General features: G+C 38.3%; 1 protein-coding gene across 3 annotated transcripts in view; it reads left to right on the top strand.

Moving 5' to 3' along the window:
* rassf3 (Ras association (RalGDS/AF-6) domain family member 3) overlaps positions 1 to 9,981 on the top strand; it is a 105,318-nt gene extending 95,337 nt beyond the window's left edge. For 2 of the 3 annotated variants that reach the window (XM_012958805.3, XM_012958806.2), the window contains exons 4-6: positions 2,516 to 2,780; positions 6,813 to 6,928; positions 7,061 to 9,981. In XM_012958805.3, the coding sequence (XP_012814259.2) occupies positions 2,516 to 2,780; positions 6,813 to 6,928; positions 7,061 to 7,210 (531 nt within the window). In that variant the 3' untranslated portion in view covers positions 7,211 to 9,981. The remainder of the gene's footprint in view (positions 1 to 2,515; positions 2,781 to 6,812; positions 6,929 to 7,060) is intronic. The other variant, NM_001005644.1, reaches the window with a different exon arrangement.
* The last annotated feature ends 3,465 nt before the right edge of the window (positions 9,982 to 13,446 follow it).

Here is a 13,446-nt window from a genome sequence, read left to right as displayed (position 1 = left end):
TGAGAGAACTGAAGGTATGCCTGCAGCTTGAGATTAACTCTTTATTAGCCTTTCCTTCTCCTTTAATGGGAGCACCAGCGCAAGGCATAACAAACATACAAAGGAGATTAATTAACCCGATATTTTTAGCAAGATCTTGGAAGTCCCCTTCTATAAATTACAACCTACTTAAGCCCAAAATTGATTGCATATTCATAAAATGAAAAGCTGTAAGTATTGCACTAAATAAATACCCATTATTCCTTAAAATATGGCAACCATGGCTATAGATTTGGATGGACTCGACCTACTTACCTTTTATCTGCTTAATGAAGTAGTAGTCAGGGGTTTCTTAAATTGAATTATGTTTAACCATTATATTCCTGTTATTAACATCTTTGTTTCTTTTTTTTTTTTTTTTAAATTTTTATTGAGATCTATATGTAAGTGCTCCCTGTGATCCCAGGGGGCGGCCCTAAATTCTTAAAATGGCAATTTTCTATTTAGGTGTACCCAATAGCATATTCTACTAAAATAGTATATTTGTATGAAAATGGTTTATTTAGATGAAGCAGGGTTTTACAAATGAGCTGGTTTATGCAATATATTTTGATAGAGACCTACATTGTTTGGGGGTATAGTTTTCCTTTAGTGAACAATCAGTAAGGCAATGCACAAAACCCTTACAATACAACAGCTAAAATAATGTTGTAAATACCTGCAGATTTAGAGAACTGTAGCTTTACTTTAATGTGGCCATACACATACTCTTAAAATTATAAGAAATGTTTATTGTATGCTGGCTGGACAATCCTGACTGATATTTATGTACCATGGATAGCGATCAGTTTGTCAATTTGACAGGTTTAAGGGCTCTGGCACACGGGGGAGATTAGTCGCCCGCGATTAACTCCCTGTTCGCGGGCGACTAATCTCCCCGAGTTGCCTACCCCTGCCATCCCACCGGCGAACATGTAAGTCGCCGGCGGGATGGCAGACGCGGCGGCGCGATTTCGCGCAAATCGCCGAAAAAGACTCGCGATTTCCGGAAATCGCCCCGCCGCGTCTGCCATCCCGCCGGCGACTTACATGTTCGCCGGTGGGATGGCAGGGGTAGGCAACTCGGGGAGATTAGTCGCCCGCGAACAGGGAGTTTTATCGCGGGCGACTAATCTCCTCCGTGTGCCAGAGCCCTAAAAAGTTAATCTGCTGATGCTTTACGGAAGCTGGTAAAGAAGCAGATTAAGAGTGTAGAAAAATAGATAGGTGGACATACAATGTATGGCTACTAGTACCACATGATTTATAAAGAAATGTTGATTAATGTGTATTTTAAAATCTTAGGTAACTTTTAGTACAGGTATGGGATCTGTTATCCAGAATGCTCGGGACCTAGGGTTTTCCGGATAAGGGATCTTTCCGTAATTTGGATCTCCATTTAGCATAAGTCTACTAAAAATAATTGAAATATTGAATAAACCCAATAACCTTGTTTTGCCACCAATAAGGATTAATTATATCTTTAGCTGGGATGAAGTACAAGGTTCTGTTTTATTATTATTATTATAGAGAAAAATGAAATAAAAAAAAATTAGATTCAATTATACATATCTGGTGGGACTGTCCAATTGTTCGAAGATTTTGGTCTAGAATATACAATATCATATATTCGGTAACACAAGTAAATTTGAAGAAAGACCTTCAAACTGCTTTATTGAATGTAAGAATACATAAATGACCATACTAGATCACTAATAACTTTTATCTTCCTGACAGCCAAGATAACTATCGCTAAATTCTGGAAAACAACCCCCCAACAAATTCCCATTTCCCATTTCAAAAGCAAAATGAATTGGGTCATGGTTAATGAACGATTAACTAGTGTTCTTGCAGATAAACATGATAAGTTCATAAAGACCTGGGAACCATGGTATAGATACTCATTTCCGAATTCAAATAATTTATTTTCACTTACAGTCTGAACCAAATAATGAAACAACACGCAGGAAGTACAAAAACTAAGGAAAGTTTATTTAGATTACTTTTTGAAACAAACTTTTATAGTCGTGAACCACTTTGAAGGGTTTTTGTCTACTTTCATAATAAGGGACCTTAAAGGTACCTACAGGTAAAGACAAGTAGATATAAGGATCAAGTCAACCGTCAAATTTATTGTTTATTGTTTTGTTACTTTAAACATATCATGCCGCCTTCTCTTTTCTCACTTTTTGGCCCCCTCGTTTGTTAAGACGGGACCACCTCTTTCTCTTCTTTCTTCTCCTCTCCTTTTTTTTTCCAGGATATAAGATACTCAATACAAATATGTGTTATTTTGATATCCATTTCTGTAAAAATTAAACCAAATAAAAATCATTTAAAAAAAAAAAAAAAATTAGAATTCTTTGCTTATAATGGAGTCTATGGGAGACCTTTCCTTAATTTGGAACTTCCTGGAGTAATTTCATGTTACTTAATAATGCTGCATTTTTATTTCTACATAATTTAATAATATTGCATTTTTTTTTTTTTTGTATAGAATTCCAGTGGAATTTACACAGGCTTCATCAAAGTGCAAATGGAGCTCCGGCGACCAATCACTGTACGGGGACGTGCACACAGCCATGCTCATAGCAATGGCAATGAAACTGCCTTTTACTTGCCCAAGGGCAGCCTAAACATACTGCACATCAGTAGTACAAACACTGTGCGAGAAGTCATCGAGGCCTTGCTAAAAAAGTTCCTGATTGCTGACAATCCTGCCAAATTTGCACTTTACAAACGTTGTCAGAAGGAAGATCAAGGTATACAAGCTGGCTTTATTTATACTATCCAGCCTTCTATTCATGTATCTCTAGAGAGAAAAGTTACTATTTGCTTTGCCAGTAATGTGAATTTTACAACCTCAAAACAGTTTTGTTAATCTTCCTAGTAACTCTATAGTACTAGTACAAGTCAGGTTTTGTCATCTCAACTATATACAAAAATGCAGTGAGATTATACAATATTTAGAACTTATGAAAATCAACAATATACATCAGGTATTTCAACAAACAAAAATAGACCGCATTCAGTGCAATTTAAAAGCAGTGTACAATGTATTTATATAAATAACCAGATCTAAGGAAGAATGTTTGAATATAGTCTTAAATGAGCATTAACGTAAAAAAAAAATACAGAGTTTGCACTGTTGCCCTGCACTGGTAAAAGTTGTGTTTTTGCTTCAGGAACCCTACTGTAGTTTATATAAACAAAGCCACATGGGTAGCCATTCAAGCTGGAAAAAAGGAGAAAAGGCACAAGGTACATAGCAGATAACCGATAAGCTCTGTAGATTTCAGTGGTATCTGTGCACGACTTTAGAAAGCTGAATCGATGTGTAGGCCTTTCCACTGCCAACTCCTGTTGTTGCCTGTAGAAAGGCACTTCAGAGCAGATAGTCGCGGCAGCAGAGATCTATTGTGGGTGACTTACTCATTCTGTGGGACATTAGCCTTAGAGCAGCGCCATCTGAGGGCCCAAAGATCACAGCCAATTAATATTGACATTCATCCTTGTCCCTTGTGTACAGCAAATTCACTGAATGCTTAAATTATATTTTTTACTGTAAATCAGGGATCCCCCCAACCTTTTATACCCATGAGACACATTCAAATAGAAAAAGTTTTGGAGAGCAACACAAGCATGAAAAAACTTCCTGGAGGTGCCACTGAGAGCTATAATTGGCTATTTGGTAGCCCCCATGTGGACTGGCAGCCTACAGAAGGCTCTGTTTGCCAATTACACTGAGTTTTTATGCAATCAAAACTTGCCTCCTAACCAGGAATTCAAAAATAAGCACCTGCTTTGAGGCCACTGGGAGCAACATCCAAAGGGTTGGGGAGCAACATGTTGCTCATGAGCCATTGGTTGGGGATCACTGCTGTAAATGATACATTTCCGCAATTCTTTGCAATTTTATATTGAGGAACATTATTCTTAAATTGCTGTAATATTTACCCGCCCAGTGTATCACAGAGTGATATCCTCCCTGGGATATGCTCTTCTAATACACAATTATGTTACTGATCTGTTGTCATTTGATGAGATGTTCCACCAGGTGTTATAACAGTGTGAACTGTGCGTCTGGGTTAAAATAGTCTGTCTTTTAAATTTAGCTGTATTACAAAACACAATAAGAAAAACTGAAGGAGACTTTTATTGGTGCAGAAGTTATAAATTAAACCATTGAGCCAATAATTGTCTCAGCTGAAAGGCATTGGATGGCAGTTGTTTCTCATATGTTCTGCATCACTGCCTTGGGCTTATTTACAGGGTACGAAAGCATTTATTTATTTATTTTATTTATTTATTTTTAGCAAAATGAGTAAGCCCATTGGGTCCATGTCAGATTGCTGACATTAGCTCATTTATAGTGTGGGAGACACAAAGTTCTAGCCTGGAGGGCCAACTGCTTCCTTCAGCTATTGCAGCTTTAATTCAAATTGAACACAGCAGTGCGCAAAGCTGTGTCTATTGGAGATGCAGTAGTTGATTAATAATAATGCTACTGAAAAATGCCCTGAATGATGGCTGTTATAGTGAAAGCCTGGTATTGGCAGTATAAAACACACAAATATTTCCAAAAATTATAATTTCTATAGCACTGTTTTTTTATACAGTGCTGTTCAGTAACAGTACATTCAGTCAATATATTCAATTTGTTTCTTTCTATTTTTTTGTACCAGTGTTTACAAAAACAAATTGCAAAGGTGTTCACTGACAGTGCCCAAGTGCCAAGTTGTAATTACTCTCCTCAGTGCACTTGTTAACTTTTCTTCCCTGCCTCTCCGTACCCACTTTGTGGTTAGCACTTTTATTTCTCACTTGTGACTTTAACCTCCCACCCAGCCCCCCCACCTGTATCCTTGGTGTTCTTACATAGTATTACATAGTAAGTTAGGTTGAAAAAAGTTGTACATCCATCACGTTCAACCATAATGCCTATATACAGTATAACCTGCCTAACTTCTAGGAAGGAAAAAAACCCCATCTGAAGCCTCAGAGGGGAAAAATTCCTTCCTGACTCCAAGATGGCAATCAGACCAGTCCCTGGATCAACTTGTACTAAGACCTATCTCCCATAACCCTGTATTCCCTCACTTGCTAAGAATCCATCCAGCCCCTTCTTAAAGCTATATAATGTATCAGCCAGTATGACTGATTTGGGGAGGGAATTCCAGAACTTCACAGCTCTCACTGTAAGAAAAAAACCTTTCAGAATATTTAAACGGAACCTCCCTTCTTCTAAACGGAGTGGGTGCCCTCGTGTCCGTTGGAAGGACCTACTGGTAAATAAAGCATTAGAGAGGGTATTGTATAATCCCCTTATATATTTATACATAGTTATCATGTCACCTCTTAAGCACCTCTTCTGCAGTGTAAACAGACCCAACTTGGCCAGTCTTTCTTCATAACAGACTTTTCATACCCATACCAGCTTAGTTGCCCTTCTCTAGACCCTCAATAATGTCCCGTTTGAGCACTGGAGACCAAAACTGAACAGCATATTCTAGATGGGGAATTACCAGCGCTCTGTAAAGGGGAAGAATAACCCCCCTCCTACTGTGAATCTATACCCCTTTTTAATACAGCTCAAAACCTTCTTTGCTGCTGCCTGGCATTGCTTGCTACAGCCAAGTTTATTATCTACAAGGACTCCAAGGTCCTTCTCCATTATGGATTTGCCTAGTGCAGTCCCATTAAGGGTAAAAGTGGCTTGCGTATTTTTACATCCCAGGTGCATGACCTTACATTTATCCACATTAAATCTCATCTGCCACTTAGCCGCCCAGATTGCCAGTTGGTCAAGATCCTGTTGCAAGGATGCCACATCCTGGATAGAAATGACTGTTCTGCAGAGTTTTGTGTCATCTGCAAACACTGATACATTACTTATAATACCCTCCCACATTTATGAACAAGTTAAACAAAAGTGGACCCAGTACAGAACCCTGAGGGACCCCACTGAGAACCTTACTCCAAGTAGAGAATGTATCATTAACAATCATCCTCTGTACCCGATCCTGTAGCCAGTTTTCTATCCATGTGCAAACGACCAAAAGACCTTAGTTTGGAAAGCAGTTGTTTGTGGGGAACAGTATCAAATGCTTTGGCAAAATCCAAATAGATTATATCTACTGCTCACTGGCATGGTAATAAAGTATACCCCCGCACTGAATAACAGATGTATAGTCATTGGGCATTTTTTTTTTTTTCAACCAGTGGAGTAGCATCCATAACTGCCCCTGCAAACACCCATTTGCTTGAATAACAATAGCCTGACAGTGACAGTACTGTCTGTTTCAAGGAGATGGTGAACACCCCTTTTCAGCATGACCTCAGTGAATAGGACTTACATACATTTTGCCTATTGTTTTAATTAAGTAATAATCTATGGTTCCTGTTTTTTCTGGCACTGAATATGGAGCTAGTTTCACTTTAGTAATTCCTGTCAGTTCCTTGATCCATCAAATATAAAAGGACCTAATAAAACTAAGGTAGATAGGGGGAGCTCTGAACAAACTGCCCTGTTTATAAAGGAAGGTGAGTTCAGTGAACATTAAAACGATAGACAAAATGTAATTTCAACAGTACTGATGGGTCATAATTTTTCTTTCAAGTGAATGGAAATGAATGATCCATATTCCATCAGGCTATGGAAAACTCCAAGTTAAACCTAAATATTGGGCATATAAATAGATCCTGCCTGAATGAGAACCCAGTCTCCTCACCGTAGGGAATGTTCTGCATTTTATTACTGAAGAAAACTTTTTTTTTTTTTGTTTCATTTGCAGTTTACATGTGTAAGTTATCTGACAGGGAACACCCTCTGTATCTCAGACTGGTAGCTGGGCCCAGCCTCGAAGCTCTCAGCTTTGTTTTGCGTGAGCATGAAACCGGAGATGTTATGGTTAGTATTTAAAGTGTGTATGTATGTATTAATGTCTAAGAACTGTGTGTATGTATATAAGAATGCTCTTCTTTTTTTGTCATGTTTCCTTTACTTTTATATCCATTTTTCACCAATGGTTTCTTTCCTTAGTGGGAAGCCTTCACACTACCCGAGCTGCAGAACTTCTTGCGCATATTAGACAAAGAAGAAGACGAGCAGTTGCAGAGTTTAAAAAGACGTTACACATCATACAGGGCAAAGTTAGAAGAGGCTTTGAGTGGAGTGCACAATCCTGGCTAAAACCTAGGCAATGGAGCTTCTAATGTGGTCTTCTGTTACAGTATTCAGCAACAGGGACAAAGGTGTGCAGCTCTGTTCAACAGACTCTTACTGGGGACTCGTCCCTTTAGAGAAGGCGGATCTATAAGGTGTATACCAACACTCATCAGGACACTGCAAATGACCACTACTTAGGTGGTGCAATAGACAATCTAAAAACCGAAATCATTTTTACATGTTTTTATTTTTTAATTTTCATGTAAATTATTACAGCTTTAAGTCTGCTAAGGTTTCTTAAGACTTTGTTACAAAGTCAGAAACTGGTATTTATATAAATTCATGTTTCTAAAGAGAATGTTTTTGTGATGTTGCCTACGTGAATTTGGTCATGCTGTCAGGTAAGCAAGGAACCTGAAGATTCGTAAGAATTCATGAAGGTTATGAAGCGGGAATAGTTCAGTGGTATCTGGTATGTTCATATGCTGAGATGTGAGGCAGAAAGCATAGTAAAATATTTTGGATTGGTGCTGGGAAGTCTCATTTTAAGATGGATTAAGACAGAGGACTGTGCAGATATGTATCTATGCAGTGTAGGCAAAATGCTATGACAGGTTATTTTCTGCCTGTTCAACTGCTAAGACAACAGTGCAGTGAATGCTTAAATGTTAGATGCAGGACGATGTAAGGGAGGGAACACTGTATTGCAGACCTTTTGCAGTTGAGTACAGAAGGACAATGTGCAAAAAGGACAAATGCTGTCCCTGTCTGGGTAATTGAGTTTCTGGGTTTAGCATGTAGTGAGGAGAAGGCACTGTGTTTGTTGAAAGGGAAGGAGCCACAGTCTGTGGTTGTAGGGTAGCAGTGCTAAAGTGGATAGACTTGGTAAGTTTCTTGAGAGGAGTGGGCTATATTACTACTACCATTGTGTCATTGGGCAAGCGATGGCAGAATCAGTTGGGCGTATATATATCAGCATGAGTTCAAGGACTGAGCAAACATTAGAAATTATTGCATGAAAACATGCATGCTGGGAGCAAAACCAAAGAATGAGCATATGTGAATCCGCAATGAAGGGTTTTTTTCCCCCATCAACATATGATTTATTTTGCTAAATTACATTTTTTATGTTTTTCATGTTTGTTAGAAAAATTCCACTGTAAAAGGGGGTAGTTCAAAGTTTACCTTTTTTACAGCACATTTGAGGCATATACAATTACTGTTGAACTGTGTATTGTGTCTGACCCCTGGTGGCCAAGCTGTTTTATTTTTTTTGTTTTGTTTTGAAGCAGAGGGTCAGTGGTGCCTTCATCTCTAAACATTTTATTACAGATTATTTGGCATTAATGCTACAGGGAAGTGGGCAGGTTTATGCGTGTTTATTTTTATAGAAAAAAAGTCTTCATGTACTGTAGGGGTCCATTCATGCATTTTAGTTTTTATTTATAACTATTTTGTTTTCTAAAACTCGATCGGCCAACTCTCCAGCTGTTGTTGACCTACAGCTCTCAGCTGACAGCTGCTGAAGAATGCTGCACAATCTGGAGGACTGCATGCTGGGCACAGCTGTTTTGGCACATTATCATGCTTGTGTGCATTTACAAAAACTAGCAAGTCCACTGGGTTATGCCATGGCTAAGAACTGCATTTCCTATTGCTAATCTAACTCTTCCTCTGCCTTTGCCCAAGCAGTTAAAACACAGATCTATGATACAGCTCTGGTCTTTGATAGACTCTACTTAAGCAGCTTCCCAGGGTGCCAGCAGGTTTTATTATCTTCTGGAAAAAGATCAATAATCATATGCTGCTTGCCTTTAGCTAAATATACACTGCTTGGCCATGTGAATGACAGACAAAGCTCTCCACCATTTATCGTTTATGCTCACTATTCTGCACATGAAGCTGCCGTGGCAGTGAAAGAATATCGCTTTGCTAAAGAAAAATTGGCTCAGGGAGGGAAGGATATTATGGTTTATTTGCATGCCTAATCCAGGAGTTCATTTCTTAAGCAGGCTAAGCAGACTGTTGCTACAACCTATATTTTATAGAAATATCAACTGTGAAATTTTATTTTATTTTTTTTACTTGAAGTTGACTATGGCATATTGGATAATTCATCATAAAGCTCATTCTATGCACTACATGTCATCGGATAGGGGCAAAGTACTGTATTGACCTGTTCATGTACACAGTCCTGGTTTTACCTTTAATGAGACAAAGCCATTTTTATAGTGCCCCACATTAACTGAATGTCTTACCCATGGTCCTCTGCAATGCCAGTGTGCTTCACTATGTGAGATGATCTATGCAGCAGAAATTCGCACTGGAAATTAACTTACTCTGCACAAGCGATAAGATTGAACACACTGGTAATATTGGCAACACAAATGGATTCGGGCATTGGGAATAATTAGCCAGCATTCTCAGCTGCAATTAAGGTCTTAAATACTGAAATAAAAATTGTGATGCAATATTATTTCTAATATATACTATTTGATGGTACAGGAGAAGAAAGAGAAGTAAGATTTTGGGGTGCATTTAAAGCGCAGTTTTAATAGTTATAATATTTATAATTTTAAAGAAGTTTAAAATTTTATTTTTTATAGGGAATTGATTTCCCAGAGTAAGTCTCGGCTCAGTTATTATTACATTTGCAGTTGACAGTACTGTTCGTATATTTTGACAATGTAATGTTCATGATCAATATAATTTCTGTTCCAGAAATAGTTGTCTTTCATCTGGTTCCACTCAAAAGAACTGTCATGTGTTCAATGAAATAAAGACTGAAATCTGCATACTGTCTTATTTTTTTCTTATGATCTTTTTCTAAGGTGCATTGGAAATGAGGTAAATTCTTTTCAGTACTCTGAGCATTCATCAGGGTCAGGTTCCAGTCTAGCTCACATTACATCAGAGATTATATAATATGTCATACAACTGACCACACCGCCCTGAACCTTCAGCTAGGCTAGCAGATATCACTGTTTATTTTGAAGAGCGGGCACTCACTGAGCAAATCTTCAGGCAGACTTCTTGATTAAAAAGTAACTTTATTGAAGTACAGGTATGGGATCCTTTATCCGCAAACCCATTATTCAGAAAGTTCCGAATTACAGAAAGGCCATCTCCCATAGACTCTATTTTAATCAAATAATTCACATTTTTAAAAATGATTTCCTTTTTCTCTGTAATAATAAAACCTATTGGGTTTATTCAATATTTAAATGATTTTTAGCAGACTTAAATTGTGGAGATCCAAATTACAGAAAGATCCTTTATCCAGAAAACCCCAGGTCCCAAGCATTCTGGATAATAGGTACTATACCTGTACCATAATTGCCTTATGCGTTTTGTCTTTACAGGCACTTTGAATAATAGCGAGATGATTAAATGTCTGTGAATAAACCTTGCGTAAGGCGATTATAGTACTACAATAAAGTTACATTTTAATCAAGAATTCTACCTGAAGATTTGCTCAAAAAAAAAAACAAAACATCCCATCAGAGTCAACATCATTCCTCAATTGGCCACCAAGGCATCAATCAATAACCTTCTAAAGCACAACTTTTGGATAGTCTCTTGAAAGAATTTACTTTCTGAAATGACTTGGATGCATCTGGCTATGATGTTAAAAGTGCAATTCACCCTTAAATTAACATTTAGTATGATGTAGATAGTGATATTTGGAGACGGTTTGAAATTGGTCTTTTTTTCAACTTTTGTGGTTTTTGAATTTAGTTTTTTGTTCAGCATTTCTCCAATCTGGCATTTCAGCAGCTATATGGTTGCTAGGATCCAGTTTACCCTAGCAACTAGACAGTGGTCTGAATAAGAGACTAGAAGATGAGTAGGAGAGGGACTTAAAAAAAAAAATAAAACCTACCAACAAATTTTTTTTTTTTTCCTTCTGGGGTCAGTGACTCCAATTTAAAAGATGGAAATAGGCAAAAGAGTAGGACAATTAAAATAAAAAATATAAAGGCTAAGAAAGGGACAAGTACTAAAAAATTATCTTAAATATTGTTAATGCTAATGGCACATAGGGCATTTGGACCAATTTTACAGTCTGGCAGAAATCAGCAGCAGCTGAAATGCCAATTTGTCCCTCCGATTCTAATGTTTATAATGAGAAGTGTCCCTTCTGCCACACAGGTGACAGGCACACCTCCTCACATGTGCCCCTGGAACAGGTTTCTGCCTAGTGCCCTATACACACAAGGGCTCATTTACGAACATTGGTGCTAAATTGCTTAAGTGCAGCTGCCCATAGCAACCATTCAGCAGTTAGTTTTTTTTTATCAGTCTATTATAAAAAAAAAGTCATTAGAAAATGAAAGTAAAAAACTGATTGGTTCAGTTCTTCCTTTCTACATATTTGTTAGGCTAAGACTTGGGACAGGTATTTGCAAATCTCATACAATTATAGGGTATATGTGATATGTTGCCGACTGTTTGGTATCCTACACGTGGTGCCCGAATGCCCCTAACAAACATTTTGGAGAAGTCTGATATTCGCAACTGGGGGATATCATCAGTTGCGAAATCAGAATTCTCCAAAATGTTTGTTCAAGCACTTAAAATTTTTCTCACCTGAAATAGTGTAATGTTTTCAGTTAGGAAATGTGCCTTTAGTGTCTTTAGGAGCTCATCTGGGTGATTTTGGACATTTGGCTTGTGCTGAATTGCTGCTGTACCATCAATATAACAAGATGGTAGTGGGCTGAAAGGGGTTAGATACTAAGAATTGTGTTTTAGCAGAAGCATCTGGCGGTACACCTGCAGGAGTAGTCCTGATTCCTGTTATGTTGCTGGAAGAGTCAGAGCACAGAAAGACACAGTAATAAACAAACAGTATCAGTGACATTTATACTACAATAGAACCACCAGTAATTTCCAGTTATGCCACTGTGACCCTGGGGAAACTAGACTGAATTGATGCCAATTCAAGGAATGCACCCTCTAAAGCTGGCCATACACGCATCAATGATATCGCATGAAACCTCGTTTTGTACAATATTCAGTGCGTGTATGGAGGCTCAACGAAGTGACTGATATCGCAAAAGGCTGCGGATATCAGTGGACTCGTCAATTGGCCAGGCTAAAAGATTTTGAGCGTCCGAGCAAAATCTACGTTCAGAGCTGAATCGCCAGGTGGAGGTAAAATTTCTATTGTTTCTACCTCCATATCTGACGATTCAGCCCTGAACGTCGGTGGAGGGTGGGAACGATTTGGTTGCACAAAAGATTGAAAGTGCTACGTGTATGGCTACCTTTAGTGGTAATAATACACAGCTACAAGAAAAACAAAAAATGAGACCAATTTGTACCCAGCAGCCATACTAAAATGCTCATATAGAGGCACAGGCCCCAGCCCCACAGTGAGCAGCTATTGGAGGCCGTAGGTGCTGTTATCAAACAGTGTCGATAGAGGAATTAAGGAATTGTGATTATATTGAAATAAAACCAGCAGATAAGGGCAGCAATGTGGTTCTAATGAATAAGTTAGACTATAAAAGGATGGCACTTGATCTCCTAACTGATAAGAACTGATAGGGTTCTTTTGGAAGAAGGTAAACTATACACAAGCATTCCGCATAATAAGGGACTTCAAGCCGCTAGACTTTTCTCACTAAGAATTATGGTGATGAGTAAGCTGCCTTCCTGATTGGGCTACTTTCTATTTGGTGGTAAGATTTACCATCAGACCAAGGGAACCGCCATGGGCAGTTCCTGTGCCCCCAGTTATGCCAATCTTTTTCTGGGTTGGTGGGAACAAGAAATTGCTTTAGGCTCTTCAAAAAATCCCTATCTTTCTAAAGTAATTTAGAGATATCTATCGATGATATACTGATAATATGGCGGCGAGGGGGGTAAAGATGAGTTTCATAGCATGATCTCTCACCTTAATAATAATGCTGCAGGCTTACACTTTACGAGTGAATTTGGAGAGGGCAAACTACCATTCTTAGATCTGTTGTTAGAGAGTGCTGCAACTGGTTCAATTGTGACAAGGATTTATCAGAAACCCACCGCTACTAATAGCCTCTTGAACTATACAAGCTTTCATCGACATCCCTGAAGAAGGGTATACCACTGGGACACTACTTGAGACTTAGAAGAAACTGTTCGGATATAGATGACTTTAAAATTAAAGCTTTGACTTACGCAATAGATTTTAACAACGGGAGTACCCGAGACATTGTCTAAAGAGGGCCTATCAAAGGGCACTAAACTCAGATCGGCAAACACTCCTGTATGGT

This window comes from Xenopus tropicalis, chromosome 3, assembly GCF_000004195.4.
Source record: "Xenopus tropicalis strain Nigerian chromosome 3, UCB_Xtro_10.0, whole genome shotgun sequence".
Classification (NCBI taxonomy): Eukaryota; Metazoa; Chordata; class Amphibia; order Anura; family Pipidae; genus Xenopus; species Xenopus tropicalis.
Note: the sequence above shows the minus strand (reverse complement) of the source record. Positions and strands in the feature narration are given on the sequence as shown.